Here is a 21185-nt window from a genome sequence, read left to right as displayed (position 1 = left end):
AAGATACTCTACATGAGCTTGGATCAGTTCATTGTTAAGGAAGGTAGATTTAGGAAAGGTTGACATGACCTATGTTGGGGTGAAAGGTTATAACATATATACCTTTCTATGTGGTATAAATCATTAAAAGAAAAGTAACATTAGAATTTCTCCGTTCTTGCTTCTTTATACAGCCTGCTTTTATACTAATCGTCAATGGCCTTTTGTATAAATACGGTCCCTTATTGATCTATGCAGTAGAAAAAGACTTGGAAGCCAAAAAACCATAATAAATAACTTTGTTACTGAAACTTAGCAACTTCTGCTTATCCCCTGCAGAAAGCAAAGTTGTAAAACAGACAGTGAAAACAGTATTAAATGCTTCCTATTCAGCAAAGTAATTGTTAAATATTGCTGAATATTTTTTTTTCTTTTCAGATGGATCTGAAATGGATTATTTTTCTCCAGATAATTCAAAAGGTACCTCTTAAGATTTTTGTCTTCTTGTCTTGCATGGTTTTGAATATTTCCCTGGTTTTAGCTGTGAGAGTTAATGTGTTTGATTGACTTTTTATTTAAGAAGTGATATTTTCCACAGTTTGAAAATCTTGTAGTGGTACCTTCAGAGCGTTGTTTATTTTAACTGCATTTAAAACTGGGGACGGTCTTAGAAATGAAATGATGACACCAAAACAAAAGCATCTTTGTCCCTTCTGTTCTTGGTCAGTTTGCTCTTTGAGCCAGGGGGATTCCTGCTTTGTTTCTGGTTATCCTTTCTGAGCTAGAGAGAGTGGAGTTGGGTATCAGGCCAATAATTTAAATGATTATTTGTATCATCACACTTACATCATGCTTACAAGGAAAAGATAGTATACCATTTTTTTCACACGGGACATTGTGAGACTGACATTTAAATGTTTGCCTGGGATGAAATATGAAGTGTATTACAATAACTCACAGCACTTGATTTACAATCCAGTGTGTTAACCATAATATCTTTCTTCACAGATAATGTGTATTTTGGGAATCCTCAGTTTTTATGATTTTGTAACTTACAATCGCTTATCACCAAAATAATGTTTTTCTGACTTGTGACCTTCCATTTCTTTTTAGAGAAATTCAGATGCTGTAAATAGATTTTATGTTGTAAATAGATTTTATTTCAGCCAGCCTGGTCATCCAAAATTTATCTTTCTAACTCCAGTGTAGGTAATCCCTTGACTCTATAGTTGGAGAAAAGAAAGAAGAGGAGCTTTCAGGAGGTGACTTGTTTCACTGTAGAGATCTGGCCTAGCTATAAGTTGCTGTCCCTGACCAAAAAGAAAGTTGGGGGATTGCTGTAGACATAAACACCTAGAGACTTACTGTTTATGACAGATTATATGATTCCCACTGTGTGTGTGCAGGGCTGACATATTAATCTTATGCTTAGTTAGTAATAAAAATTAATACCCTCAAAAGATTATTAGAATTATTTTCTTGTGATTCAGGCATGCTCAAGCACAACAAAACTTTCCTTAGTGTCTGACTGGCTGAAAGGAGATACACTTGGAGAAAGACTTGTAATGCTGGCAGATGATCTGTGTCACCTGGGTTTAAAACCTATAGCGGCTTCATCGGAATCATCCTCTTCAGAAAGGTGGACCCTCCTGAGCTTAGTGTTGTCACAACACATTAAAAATGGTAAGCATATTTATTCCTTGGAGTTTGTGAAGTGTAAATACTGCACTTATGCTTTGTAGAAGGTTGAAAGGAATCTGAGATCTTACAGAATATTTAATTTCTAACATCTAGGCATTTTTCTGGTTGTTGTTGGGGTTTGGTTTTATTGTTGTTGTTGGGGTTTGGTTTTGTTGCTTTTTTATTTCTGAGGTGGTGGTTTTGTTTGTGTTTTTTTTTTTGTTGTTGTTGTTTTTCATTTAAACCTGGCCAATTAACCATGTCCAGTTTAGTTTTGTAAACACTAACTTGCAGCAGCGACATTGCAATTTTTTGGGTCTGAGTTGCTAAACAAAAGTCACTGTTTAAAGAACGGATTCAGATTTGCAAGTCTGGAAAACTTGAGGAAAATTTAAGTAAGTTTGGTTTATTAGCTGGTGTGCTGTAAAATAATACTGTTTTTTAAACCATACCATCTGAAATTTATCTTCAAAACTAGAATACCAAAACCCAATGGTTATGGACCCATGCATGCGTTGGTAATGTCTTGTTTACACTACCTGTGAACTGCTTTGAGCCATTTCCACCTAGATTCCTGTGTTTTAAAAAACTGTATGCTTATGCTGTATATGTAATCTATTTCTTATTAATAACATCCGATTTCATTTCTTCCTTGCATTTTACGGTGTCTGTGATATAGACTTCTAGTGGAGTTCAATTTTCTTGATGTTTTCCATGTAAATGTGTCATTTGCATTTTGTTAAACTCAGCATTTGCTTTGATCCTTGATACTTTAGTTTATCTGAACGCTGGACACATTTGTGGTGCTTTCCAGTTTCAAAGATGCACACGACAAGTTGACTGCAGTAAATGTTCATAGACAGTGCATCTTGAACATGTTGTAAGATTGTTATTTCTGTTACTGGAACTTTTCATGTAGAGGAGCATTCTCTCTCTCCAGAGAGAGTTTGACAATCTTGCTCAGTGGTGTCCTAGGGCTGATTGTCCAGTGACTTCGCTTTTTGGCTCTAGAGCTGGAGGTATTGCTGAAGTCGGGTATTATGCTGAGTACTGTGTGACCTGTTTTTAATGCATGTTGGATGAAGTCTAGGAGATGTTCAGGAGCTATGTTTTTTCTGGACGTGGTGATTACAGCCCACTGTAGAAAATGAGGTTCACTACCATCTGTGGAACCTGAAGATGCTCAAGTCCATGGGACCTGATGAGATTCATCCACAGGTCCTGAGGGAACTGGTGGATGAACCTTCCAAGTCCCTATCTGTCTCATATGAGAAGTTGTGGCAGTCCGGTGAAGTTCCTGCTGACTGGAAACTCCCCATTTTTAAAAAGGGAAAAAGGAAGATGTGGGGAACTATGGGCCAGTCAGTCTCACCCTTGTGCTCGGCAAGATCATGGAGCAAATCCTCCTGGAAACTCTGCTAAGGGACATGGAAAATAAAGAGGTGATTGGTGACAGCCAACATGGCTTCATTAAGGGCAAATCATGCCTGACAAATTTGGTGGCCTTCTATGATGAGGTTACAGCATTGATGGGTAAGGGAAGAGCAACAGACATCATCTACTTGGACTTTTGCAAGGCATTTGACACTGTCCTGCATGACATCTTTGTCTCTAAATTGGAGAGACATGGATTTGACAGATGCACTGCTCAGTGGATAAGGAATTGGCTGGATGGCCGCACTCAAAGAGTTGTGGTCAACTGCTTGATGTCCAAATGGCCACCAGTGACAAGCGGCATTCCTCAGGGGTCAGCAGAAAAGGGGGGGGGAAAGTGTAAATGCCGAAAGAATGATAATTGTTTCTGATATATTATTCAGAGTAATCAAAACTGAAACTCAGGGAGCTGTAGTAGTGTGTTGTGATACTGAATGATTAAATGATACAGTTACAAGTTAATTTCAAAACCAATAAATATTAAAACTATACATGGGAAGAACACGATTGTAACTGTATCTATTCAATGGTAGGCTCTGTGCTGTTAAAACTCGGAAGAGGTCTTCAGTTATTGTGATGGTTCCCTGTAAGTGGCAGGTTGGTGCTCAGCCATAAAAAGGGAATACAGGTTATTAGGAGCTGCTGTGAAAAGAACAGAGGAGAAATGAAAATTATTATAGCATTGGTTTATCAGTATCTTGAATACTGCCTGTATTTTTGGTCACCGCAATATTCTTGTTCACCTATATGCTTTTGAAAAAAGTGTGATAGAATTAGAATATGCCCAAAGAAAGATGGGAGGGATGGTTAGGCAAGTGCAGTAGCTTCTGGTTGTAGGGGCAATAAAACAGACTAGAATTTTTCAGCTTGCAATGAAAGTGATTGGGGATGAGGTTATGGTAAAGAGCCATACAATCATAATTTGTATGGAAAAAGAAAATAGGAAGAAATTTTTCATTGCTTCTTTAAATGGAAGAGCCTGAGCTTGCTTACAGATGTTTAGATAGCGGGCTTGAGGAAAGAGGAAAGTATACTTCTTCATACAGTTCATAATTAAATAATGCAACTCATTGCCACAGGATGCTGTGGACTTGAGGATAAATGGGATTGGCCTATTTCAATCCAGTGGGAAAGGGACTAAGTATATTCTTGGTAGATTTATCTGATTTAGTTAATTATATGCAGAGGTCCAGGTGTAATCTCTGGTTTTCGGTTGATTACCAAAAGCTAGGGAGGCATAAAAGGGAAAGGGATCCCTCTGCACTTGCTCTATTTTGTATACCTTTCGTCTAAGTTTCTTCGGCTGTTTTAGAGAGAGGATACTTGACAACGTGAAACTTTGGCCAGGTGATCCTAGCTGACTGGAATAAGAAAGAAAGTTTAGGTATACATTAGACTGCAAATTCTTTGCACTTTATTTTGCATTCAAAATTAGTAAATAAAAACCAAATCAGTACATATTAATACAATGCCTTTGAATGATCACATTTATCAAGTAATCAAAGCATGTGGTCTTTTTTTCTCTCCCCAACAGAATCTTTGATTGGTGAAACTTTTGTTGAAAGGATTATTGATAAACTTCAAGCCGCTCTGTCTAAAGCTAAGGATCTTTCTGAAGCTGGAAATACTGAACCATCAGTATCTTTCATCTGTGATGTAGCCTCAAGCTTTTTCAGCTCAGTTAAAGGGTGTTTACTGATGCCATCCTCAGAAGACTTACTGCTTACTATCTTCCAGTTGTGTGCTCAGAGGCAGGATGTTACGCACTTAACAGGTAATTTGGAAAAAGAGCTTCAAACTTTTTTGTAGATGATGTTTACATCTAAATTCTTCTTTTTCGTGAAACAGATTCAAGTATATAATAGAATCTTAAGTTCACAGACATTGAGCACTGGCAGCTGTAACTGACATGAAAATTTGTGCTTTAATTTACAATGCCAGTATTTACTACTGAACATCAAGTCCTGCATATCTTTACAAGGATTTTAAACTTTTTTGATGTTAGTATCCCTGTGCTTCAGCTGTCTTTGAGGCTGTGATATTCCACACTTTCTGGAGTGTTACATAAATTATTTAAGGTCCATGAAGAACAAAGAATGAACTTTTTTTTTTTCATTCTACAATGTGAGGTTCCTATGAAAAAATGTGTGTAATCACTTCATTAAAGATACATACACTTATTCTGAAACCCTTTGTATTGGTCATGTTGCTCTGGCAAATTGTCACCCATTTCTCTCTTCACCAGCACTTATTTTCAGACTGAGATCCTCATTTATGTTCTTTGAATGCAGAATTTGAGTGATAAATTGGTATATTAATTTACTGGTGTAAATACAAAGGAGGAAATGTTGCAGTGTTGTCATAGAAATGAAGTAGGACAACACAAACCTGAAAACCACTGCTGTTTTGCAAATAAGTATTGATGTTGTGAATGTTCAGTATTTCAGTATTTTAAAAAGATCTGTCGTTTTGAACACCATGTGAGTATGATGTAGCAGACAACAGGAACATCACTCTTATTCTCAAATAAAACATTACGTGTGTCAGAGTTAATTTAAAATTGCTCTACAACAAGAAACCTGTATATTTGCCCTTGATAGTTGTTGCATGTAACCACATAGAAAAGAGGATTCTTTTCCTGTTCTAGGACCTTTAGACATGTGATTGTTGCTGTATGCTGTAGGTTGTAATTTGAGTTTACCTGTTAGTGACAGGTTTGCTTGTCTGTTGTTTGTTTTTCTTTTCCCTACAATAGATTTACTTGTATGTAAATTAAAACATACTTGGATGTCTGGTGTAAATTCACTTGTGCATCAGCTTTGGAGTATGCAGAAACAAAGTACCTTTTTTCATAAATCTGCACTGTGGGTCAAGAATCAAATTCAGTCTTCCTCTTTGGATGTTAAAAGGTAATTGTGAAGTACACGTCCATTTCATAATATGTTGGTCTCCAAAGTGCACTAAGATCAGTGCTATACTATTATTTATTTAATTGGCATCTGTGTTACTGAGAGTTTTTTTTAGCCTGAGTTGAGAACTGTGGTGTAGAGCATAACTTAAAACGCCATTGGTATAGCATGTATATAGCACCGATACAATGTATATAGCATTGTATCAGTGTAAAATGAAACTACTTGCTTTTACTGGATAGTGTTTTCAGTGTTTTCTCCTTTTCTCAGCCTTCAGGTTTTGATCTCTTCAGTTAGTGATTTGTTGTCTAAGCTTATGGAAGCTGACAGACAGTCCATGTATCTTGTGGGAGCTTATGTTGAGCATGTCACACCAAACAAAACTGAGTGGAGGAAATTGCGTGAGTCTCTGTCCACTGAGGTATGAAAGTGATAATGGACGTGCACGTGGTAGTCAATCTTACCTCAAGTCTCTGCCCTTTAGGGTGATAAGCATTCTTTATTTTGGCATGGCACTGCAGTTATGAATATGCATATGTCTGCATAAAGGTTCTCTTCAGCCTCTTTCCATGACAGAGGACAAAATCTGTGTGTTTATGGCCCCATCCAGTAGTACTGGAGAAAATAAAAATCTATGAAATTACCCTTTTCTGCATGGAACACCAGCAACTTACTTTACAATTCAGGAATTTTGTCTGACAGAATATACATCATGAAGATGTTCTTATCTTTAAGTTAATTCTTCTAGAAGATTAATTTTGTGAAAGACATCTGCAGAGGAACATGATGCGCTATCAACAAAATGCTGACATACGTAGAGTGGGGAAGGACATAAATTTCCTGTCCAACCACCAATCTTCAGTAACCCTGGTATTTCTTTTAAAATATATAGAGTTCTAAAGATACATATTTATTTCTGAGGCAGCAATGCAGTTTCAAGTTATTGTTGTGAATTGTGGTTTTTTAATACACTGGAGTCGGTTATCCCCACCATTGTGCTTTTGGTGTTAATTTGTGTCTTTCATGGTTACCTTTTAATAATTCTGAATTTTCAAGGTTAAACAGAACATAGCTCTTCCATGCATCATTAAAATGTCAATTATTTGTTCATACTCTTCTATGTGCATATTACAGTGGATGCACAAACCTCTTCTGGAAGGAAGGCTTAGTATGAATTGCGAACCTTTGGGATTGTGTGTCAAGCTGTGTGGCACAACTAAACTTCCAGGACATCTGTGTACTTCAGCCTTATTAAGTAAAATGGTGCTACTTGTATTGGAAAATGGTCTAGTCCGTGGAAATGATGATGCTGAAAGAAAGAAAATTGATAACATAAGTAAGTTACAATGGTAAAACTTAAATTAATTTGATTTTATAGTAGTTGCAAATTAACTTGAATTGATAATTAGAAATGAATAGTTAAAGTTTGGCATATAGGTATGAGAAATCATCCTTTTACCTTTTGTTGTTATTTTAGTTTTTTTTCCCTTCGGTTCTCCTTTAAAAGTATAACTATGCACAAGAATAGTGTTTATATTTCTAGGGTCTTTTGTGATTATATATATGCCATCTCAACAGAACTTTGAATTTGGAGAAGTTTGAATTTGCAATGAACTTCAAAGTTGTTCATTGCCAAAACATGCATTGGCATGACTGGGCAATAGGAACTGTATCCATGCTGTCAAATAAATGCCCTGAGTGTTTAGCCATAATTTAAAGATATTTTGAGGCAGCAATTTTTCTTAATTCAACCAGGTGGAATCTGTTTCTTTTTATTTATTGAATGCTCAAATTAGAGCCATGTCTGTGTAATTGTTCAGTGTGGGTCTTTGCAAGCTAATGAAGAAACCACATGCTAACTATTAGCATCAAATTTAATTGTTTTTTTTCTCTGGATTTAGATCTTGATTACCTTATCTGCAAGAGATATTTATATTTAAAAAACAACAAAAAAAGAGTTCTTGTCATGCTTGATTTGCTTTAAAATTTCCTGAACATCTAGAATAGATTATTGTAGCCTTTTCTTCTCTTGTATTTTATGAAGCAATGGCAAGTATCCAGTTTATGCTCTGAAGCACCTGAGATGCTTTGTCATCTTTTTAATGCATTAAAACCATATTTAAAAAACTCAACAGAAACTTGACCTGAAACTTCTTGCTTATGCACTGAATATATTCAGCAGTTGTAAACAACAACCTTTGTTTAATTAGTTTCAGAGCTGTTGTACTCATTACAATGGATTGAAGAATTAGAGAATCCTCCTCATCTGCTTCTGGAATATCTTCAAATGTTGGAAGAAATGCACATCACATACGAGAAGTTCAGTATGCTTAGTAATACAACTAGCCTTCAGCAAACAATATTTGATAGGTATGTAAGAACAAGTAAAACAATCCTTAAATCTGTCTTCATATTTTGCGTTGTATTAAGTGCCACCATATTGCCTTATGTGTATGTATTCAAACTTCATCCAAATGCTTTTGTTGTGATCTGTGCATCTGTATATATTAACCAGGGTTTTTCTTCTTCTTTGAAGATCAGAGGAACATGGAAGACTCTGGTCCTTAACCATGGCTAAAGTGATTCGTGCGGAAAACACTGTATCCTGTGAGATGAAACAACTTTTTAAGACAACAGAAGGGTATCTTAATACTGCTGCCTATAATCTTTTAGTTTACATTGCAAATGTTGATAATGTTAAATGATACTGATTCAGATGAATGACATTTGAAGACTGAAAATTTGGTAGTTTATGTATGTGGTATGTAAGAGTGAAATTTGGTTTAGTATGTGGGATTAGTTACATCATAGGATGTTAGATCATTATGAACCAATGGACATTTTGGTTTCCAGTTAAAGTTTTGGGTTTGTTTCATACTTGATGTTTTGCTTGTATGAATAGGTTTCTGCCATTAACAGAGGGCAAATTGCATACGCTTCAGTGTCTATCACCTTTTTTAATTGAGGAAGAAAAGAAAGAACTTGTCTTCCATTGTGTGGCCAAACTTATGACATGCACGCAGTCAGAGCTTTCCAGTACTGATGGTGAGTATGTTCTTACCTCAGTCCACTTCATTGGAACTGAAGAACATTATTTTGCAATAATGTTTGCTTTTAAATAAAATGTTTTAACTATAATAATATCACTTTTTCCAGAAAAAAAAGTCTTCTCAGTTTGCATATTTCTTCTAAACTGTTTGGTGTAGCAGTTTTCTGCTTTATTAAGGAAGTACAAGCTATACTGCCTGGTCCAAAATCAGAATAAAGGATTTAGCCTGATATTGTTAAAAGAATTTTGAAATTGCTCTACTTCCTGTTTGGTCTACCTGATTTAAACACATCTGTAAACATCAAAGTTTTCAATTAATTATTTAGGCTTTACACAGCATGCAAAGTATTACTATTGTCAACTGTTGGTGTCACGATTGTCTTTAGATACTTTAGCAAGAAGTCTTTTGCAGTTCATGTGTAATTTTTGAATAGTTCTTCCAGTGCATGGGATATAGTGTGCTGAGTCAGAACTACTGTATATACGCTTTTTTAGAGGTGATTGAGATGTGTTATAATGTTGCTTTGAATATCCATTAGAAGACCTTTTTCTTGAAAAGGAACAAGTTTGTGAAAACAAAACTTTTTGTTTTGTTTTTGTACTCACGCACAGTCCTTCCACATGTTTGAATTAGAAATTGTTTAAAAAAAAGAACTTTCTCTTTTTCTCTTGTGCTTTCTTGCACATGCTCTTATTGATCAGTCTATATAAAAACTTGAAAGTTTACTTTGTATTTTTTAACAGGACAGTGCATACTTAAATTGAAAAAACTATCTTTGGTGATTTTTAAACTGTGGACTTCCATCCTTTGGCAGTGTCCAGGTTTTCAGATGAGTTCTTCAAATGAATGTCCTCAAAGTCTGAAAATTTTCAGTGTTAATGTCATGCAGCAATTGAGAGGAATCTTGACTCTTTCTACTGTCATAGTTTCCCTAACACTCTTTGGACTTAGTTAAGCCTTCCTGGCTTTCTGAGTGAACCAGTGAACTAACTGAATGTGTGTGAAACTTTAAACAGAACATGAGAAAAAGAATCCTCACTCCTCCCCTGCTGTGGAGTGCTTTTGTTTGTAACTCTGGTCTGCACTTTCCTTTCTGCTGCTTCTCATTTTCCTGGGGATTCCTGAGCAGAAAATATATACCCAAATTTTCCCATTAAGTGTGGTGTAGGTTGTGGGCTTACCATTCGGGTTTTATCTTTTTTTTTTTTTCCTAGAGCAGGAAAGTGCTGGTAAAGTTCTTGTAAATCATTGCACTGCTGCTTAAGTGCAGTGGGGTTTTTGTTGCTATGCATGAATAGTACTTTAACTCAGTTCTTTGTCGTCATGTTTGGAAGAAATTTTCTTGTTCTCCTAGAAATCTAGATACATGAAGTTTTCCTTGAAAATGGAAAACAGTACTAATGCAACAGTAATACTTCTCTGTGAATGTAAAAGTTAACGCTTACAACAATATTGGAATTCACAACTTGCAGTTACATTTACTTAATTATATGTCTAAATTATAGTATTTTTGATTTAACAATGGCATCTCTGGATTAAGTGTTCAAAGAAAAAAGCTTAGGTATTATTCAGACTATCTTATGATATTAATGTGAAGTTCAAATGAAATAATCCAGTCAATTGACACTTGTTATAATGTTTGTTTTGTCTTCATAATTAAGACCTATTGGGTATGATATTATTATTATGTTATAGGAGCATTTGGGTGTCTTTCCATTTTGAACTCCTGCTTGAATGATAGAAGTATTGATTGTGATCATCTACTACCTGGAATACTAAAAATCATCATATCTTGGAAAAACGATAATGAGGACAGCTTTCTCTTTAGCTGGTGGGTGCAACTTTGAGATAATTTGACTTTTTTAATTTCTAAAACAAAAGTTTAAAAATACAGAGTGGTTATTAAATCAAACAAAATCAATTTGTAAATTACAACCACCATCCACTGCTCTAATATTACATTCTGAAGCCTTTGTAGAACTGTATCCATCAGTTTAATATACCTGTCTTTAAGTATCTAATAATTCATACTGAATAAAATGACCTGGGTGGTTGAAGGCTGGGAAACTAGGAGCTTTTTTAATGCACCTAGATGTCAACTGTGGTCAAGAGCATTCAGAACTGACCAACTTTTGTAGCTGTTGCTGGATATTCAGTTCCAAACTCTGATTGCTTATTTAGGTAGCAGAAAGAATACTTGGATACCATACTTAGGTGTCTGTTTTTTAAAATTCTGGACCTGAAAATGTAACTTGGAAAGCTTCCATCAAGGAGTCAAAATATACTGAGGTTCATTTGTATTGAGTATAGTGAGGAAAATCCAGACAACAGAGTCTCGAAATAATGTACAGTATTTGGACACTTGAGGACTTATATTTTAATTTACTAACTTTAAAAATAAGTGATTGTTTTTCTTGCATTGATTTACTTAAAATTGCTGAATTTTGTAGTTTATGTAAATATATTACTTGAGTGAATATGTAAATTGTACAGTTTTAGGTAACATGCAAATGAGCAAGTAGCTCTGATAGTCTTATTTTGTACCTGTTGACTGACATATTTAGACTTGGCAGGTAATGTAGTATTCTAACTCTGAAAGACAGTGTCCAAAGCACATAGGGCAGAGCCTTGTGCAAGACTAATTTGTCCTAAGAAGAGGAGTGAAGGTAAGAATATAAATATTCGTGTCTACAGCATGAAGATATGTAAGCTTTAGTTGTATTTTTATTGCAGCAATCTGAAAGAAACCAGTGCTCAGTTGCTTGGTTTCAACATAGAGATGATCCGTTACCTTCCCTTGCTGCTGAAGTATTCCACAGCTCCTTTGGCCGATAATGAATGGGACTTTATCATGTGCTCCATGCTGGCTTGGTTAGAGGTAATATGAAAGAAACTACGACTAATCATTGCATTGCAGCTTTTAATAGGATCCTCCTGATGCTCTCTCAACCTACTGGACTGATGCAGGGGAGGAAGATTTAAAACAATAGGCTACGGAATAACTCAATATTTATAACTTTACTGGGCTGTCTGATCGATATTTCATACTCAATCATTGAAAGCTGTATGCTTAAAAGTTCACCTGTCTATTTACAAAGTGGGAAGTTGGGTATCGGGATGATACAGTAAAACATTGTAGAAGCTATGCCACATAGCAATTAAGTTTAAACAAAGATGCATGAGGGTTGCCAAGAGGAATGGAAATCAGAGTGCTCCTAATGGTTCTTACTTAGAGTTTAGAACACAACGGTCTTAACTTTGTTTCATCTAATGTGCGTGCTAACTTTCTAGTGCTTTAGAATAATGATCAATATTAATAATTGGGTACTCAGCATTTCAAAGATAACTTATTTTATAAAGCATCCCGATAGAAATATGGAACTAAGGAAACAAACTTTACCTACCGCATGAGTGCTAATGTTGCATCTCTGGTTTTGATGTACTTGCCTTCTTACATTGTTTGCTGCATATGACAGGGATGTAATTTAGCGAATGTTTGACACAGTGTTAAAAAGAATTGCACAAAATCCTTTTTTCGTTGAACTCTTGACAAAGGTCATGTGTGGCTTGAAAGCACAAGCAATACTGTATCTTCTGTTTCTTTTTGTACACGAAGATGAAATTACCTCCTGCTTGAATTAATGCGATGTTTAGTAATGGCATTGGTAATTGGAGAATAATTTTGAAATGTGTCTGCTGTAGACCTCTGTTGAAAAATAATACTCCTGTAAGACAAAGTCTAACATGACATAAAAATTAACTGAATGAAAAGCAGTACCTGCATTTCAATATCTAAATGATCACATGAAACATCCGAATTATATTCTAAAGCTGTCAAAAAACAAGTCAGAGGGAACAGCTGACTGCTTCTTTATTAATCAATTAAAAAAAACCCAGAATTTCTCACTGTCTAGAGCTTTTTTCTTTTTAAATAATTATAGCACCCTCTGTCGCTACACACTTATAAGGTCAGGCTGGAAACTTCCATTTCAGGTTGAATCTTCTTACCTTTGCTGTATGTGTCTCAAAACTGTATTTAATTTTTTTTTAAATTTAAAAAAATCCAAACAACAAACTTATATGAAAAACTTGTTGCATAGATTAAGTGCTTGGGAATATTTTTAATACTTAAAGATATTCCTTTTTGGTGGAAACTAGTAAGAATGAAAATAAGAAGGAGCTATACCTGGAGAGAGGAAGTATTCTCCTGAGGGCCACTTCAGTTAATTTCCAGTGTACAGTAGTGTATTGCCAATTTCCTTCTGCAATTTGGAAATACAAGCATCATGTAGGTACAGCTTTTATGTTTGGGAAAGAAAAGTGAGAGCCCTTCACATATCAGTTTTGGCTTGCTTGGCTGCACGAGTGCTCCGGATAAGCTACAGTCATGTACATTTCTGTTTGAATCCACTTGGTGGCAGTTTATTTCTGTCATTATAAAGAAAGTCCTATAAGCGTAGTAGTTCCGGATTCTAAATGTTCATGAGACTTGGAAATAATTTTCAGCAAGTCTTACTAAAATACAGATTGTGTTTTTTAACTTTTTTCTTGTTTCCCCCAAATAATTTTAAAATGGTTTTTGTAATTGAGCCTTCTTTGAAATTACATTTTCTGGTATAGACAGGGAATGTGAAACAGGTATTTTAATGCAAATTGATAATTAAGAAATCTTCCTTTTATTTTTTCCTCCTAGACAACAAGTGAAAACCGTTCGCTTTATCATGTCCCACTTGTGCAGATTTTTGCTTGTGTCAGTTGTGACTTGGCATCTGCTCTTAGTGCTTACTTTGAAGCTGCATCTCCTGAAACTATTGAAAACCTTCCTGTGAACTTGATCAGTGAATGGAAAGAATTCTTTTCTGAAGGAATTCACAATTTGCTGTTACCTTTGTTGGTGAAAGTCACAGGCAAGTATATGGCAAAGAGGGTAACAGTAGTACCTGTCAGGCTATTCTGAAATAAAATTTGACAAGCTGTATTATTAATTTATAGGAATATTATGTCAACATAGCTTATAAAAACTCACTCTTATGGACACTTATGTGCCAATTAGTAAAGTAATTGCACTTAACATTGTGACTTTTTAAGATTCGATGGATTCTGATAAGCAGAGTTTGAGTTGTTTCTAGTAACGCTTGTTTGTGATATCATCCATACAGTCTGTATCACAGCTGGCTTTTTCTGTTTTAAACAGGAGAAACCAAAAATGCATCTGAAGGCTCCTTTCAGAACTCTGTGTTAACATCTTTGGGTGAAGCTCTAACATACATCTCAAAGGACCAGTTGTTAAACCATAAATTGCCAGCGAAGTTTGTTGCAGGCCAGAAGACAAATCTTCCAGATAAACTCCAGACTCTGCTAAATACGTTATCTCCATTGTTGCTTTTCCGAGCTAGACCTGTACAGATTTCAGTCTACCATATGTTGTATAAGTAAGAATCAACAAATTTCTCACTTCCCTCACCTTTCCCTGACCCCACCCCCCTTTAAAAAAAAATAAAAATGCTGTAGAACATGCACTTATAGATGTGTTTAGCAAAGTCATGTTCCATTATGGGAGAAGAGCCTTAAGTGGGCAGTTTGTGTTCTGTATTGGAGAACATTATGTAAAGCTGCGAATGGTAGATTTAAATGTAAAAGTAGAGTAAATATATACTGAAATATTTTACTGCAGTACATGAAGATACAATTTTATTTTCTGTACCACAGTTACATAGATATCAGTATCATAACTATAAAGCTATTTATTTTTAGCCCCTATTTTAACACGTGAACTGAAATATTTCAGGTTTGATCTGTGTCTGACAGTATCATTAAATAGTATAACCTTTTTCATTTTCACTAGATTAGATAAGAAAATGAAAAAAGTCGATAAAAATAGTATTCTTGTGAACTTTTTAGATATCTCTAATACCAAAAGAGAGAGTACAGAATTTGAAAAATAGTATGTGCATTTATTTGACTGCTCGAAGTGCAGATTGCCAAGCGGATGACTTAAGCATAAGAAGCTACCATTATCTTTCACTTACACTGAGGAACAGAATTGCAATAGCTTTATTCTGAGATAGAGAAGTTTATTTTAGCATGACTCACGAAGTGTAAAAGGTCTGGAAAAGAACCGAGCAAGGCTACATGCTTGTTGGCTACTGTCATTCAGGAACCAAATTTGCAGTGGTGACATGTCTCTTAAAGATTCTGTGTTGTTATTAAGGATTAATTGCTGTTATTTTATTGCATATTGTTAATGTTGACACTCATAAGCAAAGAACTATGCATCACGTGTATTAAAAGTAGCAAAAATTAAATCTGATTTCCTTTCCATGTTTCTATAGATTAATGCCCGAGTTGCCAAAATTTGATGACGAAGATCTCAAATCTTATGGTGATGAAGAGGAGGAATTGGCATTGTGTGTATTTTTTCCTTGTGTTTTTTTTCTGACTGTTTTCCATATTTGTAAAATGTGTTACAAGAGTTAAGATTTGCAGCAGAGTAGTCATCTGTCAAGAGTTGTTAAAGAAAAAAAAATTACATGGCTATGACAATAGAGTCATAAGTATTGAAAATATTAAATATAATTGGTTAAGTCTGCCTTTGTGCTAAAACTGGTAACAATATTTGCAATTGTTTTCAATTGTTACCAGAGCAAGTGCAACGTATATGCTCTATGTTGTAAAATCATGACAGATTTTTACCAGACTGCTGTATTTGGAACGTGTCCAGCTGGACAGGTAACTTCAGTTTCTTGAACCTCCAAAATTGATCTGAGTGTTTTATACAGCTTCAATCTGATAAAGTCAGCAGTTTGAAGAGGGAATAGGGTAAATGATTGAGGGGGGGGGGGAAGAGAAAAAAGTGGTGTGTGGTTTTTTTAACCTCAGCCCAATGATTAATAGCGTTCCTTACTACGGAGCTGCAAAAGGCTTTTTAATCCAAAGCCCAAACCCAACACATTCAGTGATTAGGAGATCAGTTGTTCAGTTGCTCCTTTGTTGGTGTGACTTTACAAACAAAGAAAAAAGCCAACCAGCTGTCCGTGATGTAGGTTAAATCAGGTGAGCTGTAAACCACTTTCAGATTAAAGTGATCAGCATTCAGTTTATATTTATCTTGCAAGAGGTATACCAAGTCCATTTCAGAGGAAAAAAAATTATCTTAAAATCTAGCACTGTGTGAATCTGAAAGTAAATTTTCCTGTAATAAAAGGCTCCTTTTATCTTCTACATACAAGGCTTAACTAACAGGTTTCTAGGAATGCTGTGAATATAAATGCAGTGAGTGCTTTGCTCAATACTTGAGTTTACTATGCCAGATAACATTTTTCCATAGATCACCTCCAGCGGCTCTTATGTCTGTCCTGGCCACTCAAGAACTCTTGCTGGAAAACATCCTGGAATGCATTCCAGTTGGAGAATTTGCAGTTATTCAGCCTCTGAGCGATGAGTTCTGCCTTGTTTTAGGTTATCTTCTCACTTGGAAGTTAACATTAGCTTTCTTCAAAGCAGCTTCTTCTCAGGTATATTTCCTTTTAGTTGAATTTTTTAACATACTTATTTGGTCTGAATCTTGAAGTTTCATCTGGCATTTTTATTCTTTAAATTTACATATCTTCCTACCTCCTGTTTTTGTGGAATTAGTGGAATTCTGAAAGCATCAGCAGACTTAGGCTTCTCCAGTGCAATAGTTAAGGATGGTAATACTAGAGTAATGAAGAATTAAGATTCATTGAAAATGCCAGAAAATCATCCATTAAACAAGCTTGCTACATTTTATGATCTTACAATCATTCAAAATGGTGCAGAGAACTAAATCACTCTTCTTAACACCAGTTCTGAATCAGTGTCTTCGTGTTCTTTCCTACAGAAACATACTTGTGTTATTTACGGAGTTAGCTATATTTGTTAAGTCTCATCTGTATTTTGTGGTTTGTTTGTTTGTTTTGTTTTTATTTAAACACTATCAGCTGCGAGTTCTCTACTCTCAATACCTTAGAAGAACTAAAAGCTTGAATAAACTGCTTTATCACTTGTTCAGGCTTATGCCTGAAAACCCTGTCCTTTCTGGGCCAACTTCAGAAGTTCCAAATAAGGACACAAAAACCTTCTTTACTGAAGAGCTTCATTTAGATGTTAAAGGTTAGTAAAAATTGTATTTGTGCATTTGAGAGAGTTTTGATATTGCTGAAGTTTAAATGTTCTTTTCTGCTTAAAAATACATATTTAGAAAATCTTACCTGTAAAACAGATACACGTGCAGACAAATATATTTAAAAATCTTTGGCTAACATGCCCCATTTTAACCTTAACCAAAATGGAAATGTTTATCAGAAAAATCAAGAAAAAACCCCAAACCAACCATGAAATGCTTAGATTATTCACTTAGGGCAGAAATAATACATTGCTACTATCTGAATCCTGAAAGTATCCAAAGATTCCAAAATACTAAAAATGTGTGTTGTATTCTGGAACTTTTCCATTTCTTCTAGATATTTTTTAATGCTGAATGGAATTTCTATTTTTTTTATTCTATTTAAATACATAGATAAAAACAGACATGTATTTTAATATATTTTTTAAATGTTTGAGATGTTAAATTATGTGTTGTTTTTGTCATGCTGTGGAGAAGATCGAGTTAATCAACCATAATGAGAGAAGATACACTGTTTTTTTTTAGCTGAGAAACATGAAAAAGAGAGTTTGTTTTGAAAGTTACCTCATTGAGATCATTATTTTATGTACCTGTACAGATATAAGGAAAGATACTGAGTTTTCATTTCTTAATTTTTTGCTTGAACATCACTCTATGTTGCCAAACAATTTATCCGGATAACAGTAAGAAAGAATTACTAACATGACATCCCAAGAGAAAGATTTCCCTTTTCTCTTCATGCACTTCTGTGGAACACTGCAAACCTCACATGTGCTCCAGACATCTTATTGTTCACTCCAAAGTGAGCATTTTGTCATTTCTAGAATATAAAATTATTCTTGATTTCTGGTAGTCCGCCTAGAGTTCATCTCTAAATGAGAAGATGAATTTCCAGTTGTGAAGTGTTAGCCTAAGAAACAAAGAAACCAGACTGATGGAGGAAGGCAGAGTCAAACAAGCAGTGATTGTAGCAAATATAGAAGGAGCATGTACGTGAAATTCCAGTTACCACAGTTATGTTGGTATCAAAATTCTTGTATGTGGTTTGGCGGAACCAGCATTTGTGACTAATGTGTTAGAGTATTCCAACATCCTTTCTTTCCCTCCCAGGGACAGGCGTCCTGTCATCCCAGATTCCGCACTTGGCCTGCTCTGTGTACCATATAACGCTGAAAGACTTGCCAGCCATGGTCAGGCTTTGGTGGAATAGCTGTGAGAAACGTGTCTTCAATGTCGTAGATAAATTTACAAGCAAATATGTCAGCAGCGTGCTTTCCTCACAGGAAATATTTGCTGTTCAGACTAGCACACAGTTATTTAATGGCATAACGGTTAGTAAGACTTTTTGTCCTTTTTTTGATTTACTTCAGTTTTTTGCAGAAGTTTTTAAGCAATGTTACTTCTCAGAACCAGACTGTGTTACATGATATATATGATTGCCTTTTTGTTGTTCTAAATGACTGATGAAAACACAATGTAGCTTGGTATTGATATATTAAGTTGATGTTTATTAATATTCTGTTTGGAAAAAAAATAGAAAAGAATGGGTTGTGTGATGTTGGAGAAGTTGAGGAGGTAAGTGGAAGATACTGCTATCGATATACTTCTTTTTGGTTTCTTAAAAAATGTTATCAGTAGAGAGAAACCACCAGCCATTTTTCATTTTTGTTTGCCAAGACATGAAGGGATTTTTATTTTCTTTGAGAAACGTGCTTTCCTGGCCTAAGAAAAATTATTTAATGTGTGTAGTAAATTATTTATGGTATGTATATATGTATAAAAAGACTAGAGGTGGTGCGTATCTTTGTGGAGTTTTTTAGTATGTGCATTATTTTCATAGGTAAAAGCTCGGTCTGCTGCACGGGAAGTCATAGCTACCTATTCAGTTGATGATATATTTATTGAACTAATAATACAGCTTCCATCAAATTACCCACTGGGATCCATAACAGTTGAGAGTGGAAAGAGGGTTGGCGTGGCTGTACAGCAATGGCGCAATTGGATGCTACAGTTAAGCACATACCTTACACATCAGGTGAGTTTTGAGGAAGCCCATCATTTTGAAAACTTAGAGTCCCAATAATAGAAAAACATTCCTAGCAATGTAATATTAGTTAGATCTGTGTAATGGATCAGTAGATCTCAAAGGACTTCATAGAATTGGTTACTCTTATCATCTGCTTTTCTCCAGATGCTGAAACAGAGAGGTAAAATTATTGGCCATCTCAACTGTGATTTGGAAAAAAACAAAAACAAAACCAAACCAAAAAACCAACAAAAAAACTGAAACAAAACAAACAAACAAACAAAAATCAAACAAAAAACCCAGTACATGAAATTCTCTAAAAGATTGGTGGTTGCTGATGTTGCATGATCTATTGTAAGAACAAAACAAAACAGTGACTGAAAAATTTAAAATTCCCCTGTAAGTGCTCCTAAGTGCACTTTTGTTGTGATGAATGCTTGCATTGCTATAGATCAGACTATGATTTGTATTTCATGTGTTGGCTTTGTAAATTGCTCATGGCATATATTGCATATAATTTCAAATTATAAAGCCTTCAGACTTTATTTCCTTCATGTTCTTAGGAATAACAGTTAAGAATATTCTGAAGGTATTCTACAATATTAACAGCTCTTTTCCTTCTGATAGAATGGAAGTATCATGGAAGGCTTATCTTTGTGGAAAAATAATGTGGATAAACGTTTTGAGGGCATTGAAGATTGCATGATCTGTTTTTCAGTCATTCATGGTTCCAACTATTCTCTTCCTAAAAAAGCTTGCAGAACATGCAAGAAAAAGTTTCATTCAGCTTGCTTGGTAAGTACCTAGACTAAATAGTTTTAAACAGGGAAAATATTCATTCATAGTTTGAACCAGGAACTTCTGTCATAATACCATCAATTCTCCATTATGTTGTTGGAGTATCTGGGATTAACTGAACTTAAATTATTTGTATGGATGTTGTAGTAAGCTGTAAGGGCATGTAGTAAGAGATGGGGTGCTACACTTCACAGATCATTATCTGTTTCGTGTTCACTAAAACATAACCCATTCCATACACATAGGGTGTAGCAACATCATCTTGTTGTATCAGCTCAGGTATGGAAATAGAAAAGGTTAAATTTATGCAACATGCTCTTTAGTAAACCATGCTGATCTGGATAATTAACATATAGCTACATCCAAGTTGTCATAGCCATTGGTTGCATGTTTACAGAGTCTGCTGGAACAGGTTGGCATCTGTATAGCTATACAATGGAGGAGTTATTGCTGCTTTAACAACACTAGTATTTTATTCTAAAATAAGACTGGATGAGAATTCCTTTGCGTCAGATTTTTAGAATAAAATTTTAGCATTGTGTGTACAAATACATATTATATATATACGTGCATACATACAAGTGGAAAGGGTTGGGGTTTTTTTACTGTTTCTTCTTTTTTTTTTAAAGTGTAGTTGATGTTTTGATAGTTATATTCATTGGCAAATAATGGTTCTTATTGGTGATAAACTATTGTTCTTGATATTCAGTTTGCATTCGTATATTAAACAGTTATATTTCTCTTTCAGTACAAATGGTTCACATCCAGCAACAAATCCACCTGTCCACTCTGTCGAGAGACGTTTTTCTGAAATAAAATGGTCTGTCTTCTTTCTGTGAACTAAGTAATAAATGAAGAGGAGGCAATAAGCTGTATGTTGAAAGAAGCTAACTACTTGGAAATAATGTCAGTTACTTTAAATTCTTGACTAGTGGGATATGACACATATTTACCTCTGGACTGTTTTTTGTAAGTTTGAAGATTCTTCTTTGATATAAAGAAATATATAAGAGTAATTTATTTTAATTTGTATATTTTCAAGGTCTTGAGATATGTTAAAATTTCAGAAATAATGTAGACTTAAGTCTGAAAAGTGGTGTTTAAGCCACAGCATAGTTAATTAAAACCTCTTATTTTAGATATATTCTAACATGGTGTTATGC

The 21185-nt window shown here is 34.9% G+C and overlaps 1 protein-coding gene across 1 annotated transcript in view; it reads left to right on the top strand.

The window, feature by feature from the left end:
- Window positions 1-20891, top strand: part of LTN1 (listerin E3 ubiquitin protein ligase 1) — a 31199-nt gene extending 10308 nt beyond the window's left edge. The window contains exons 11-30 of the mRNA XM_082491701.1: window positions 418-459; window positions 1470-1662; window positions 4628-4867; window positions 5849-6002; window positions 6273-6423; window positions 7137-7338; window positions 8213-8372; window positions 8539-8643; window positions 8905-9047; window positions 10748-10883; window positions 11786-11930; window positions 13746-13959; window positions 14247-14484; window positions 15385-15459; window positions 16380-16566; window positions 17014-17185; window positions 18309-18529; window positions 19039-19233; window positions 19852-20019; window positions 20771-20891. Of these exons, the coding sequence (XP_082347827.1) occupies window positions 418-459; window positions 1470-1662; window positions 4628-4867; window positions 5849-6002; window positions 6273-6423; window positions 7137-7338; window positions 8213-8372; window positions 8539-8643; window positions 8905-9047; window positions 10748-10883; window positions 11786-11930; window positions 13746-13959; window positions 14247-14484; window positions 15385-15459; window positions 16380-16566; window positions 17014-17185; window positions 18309-18529; window positions 19039-19233; window positions 19852-20019; window positions 20771-20833 (3204 nt within the window). The 3' untranslated portion in view covers window positions 20834-20891. The remainder of the gene's footprint in view (window positions 1-417; window positions 460-1469; window positions 1663-4627; window positions 4868-5848; window positions 6003-6272; window positions 6424-7136; window positions 7339-8212; window positions 8373-8538; window positions 8644-8904; window positions 9048-10747; window positions 10884-11785; window positions 11931-13745; window positions 13960-14246; window positions 14485-15384; window positions 15460-16379; window positions 16567-17013; window positions 17186-18308; window positions 18530-19038; window positions 19234-19851; window positions 20020-20770) is intronic.
- Window positions 20892-21185: the final 294 nt, after the last annotated feature.

Source organism: Vanellus vanellus (genome assembly GCF_965231255.1).
Source record: "Vanellus vanellus genome assembly, chromosome: 1".
NCBI classification, from domain to species: domain Eukaryota; kingdom Metazoa; phylum Chordata; class Aves; order Charadriiformes; family Charadriidae; genus Vanellus; species Vanellus vanellus.
The sequence above is the reverse complement of the archived record's forward strand: the minus strand, read 5'-3'. Positions and strand labels throughout refer to the sequence as shown.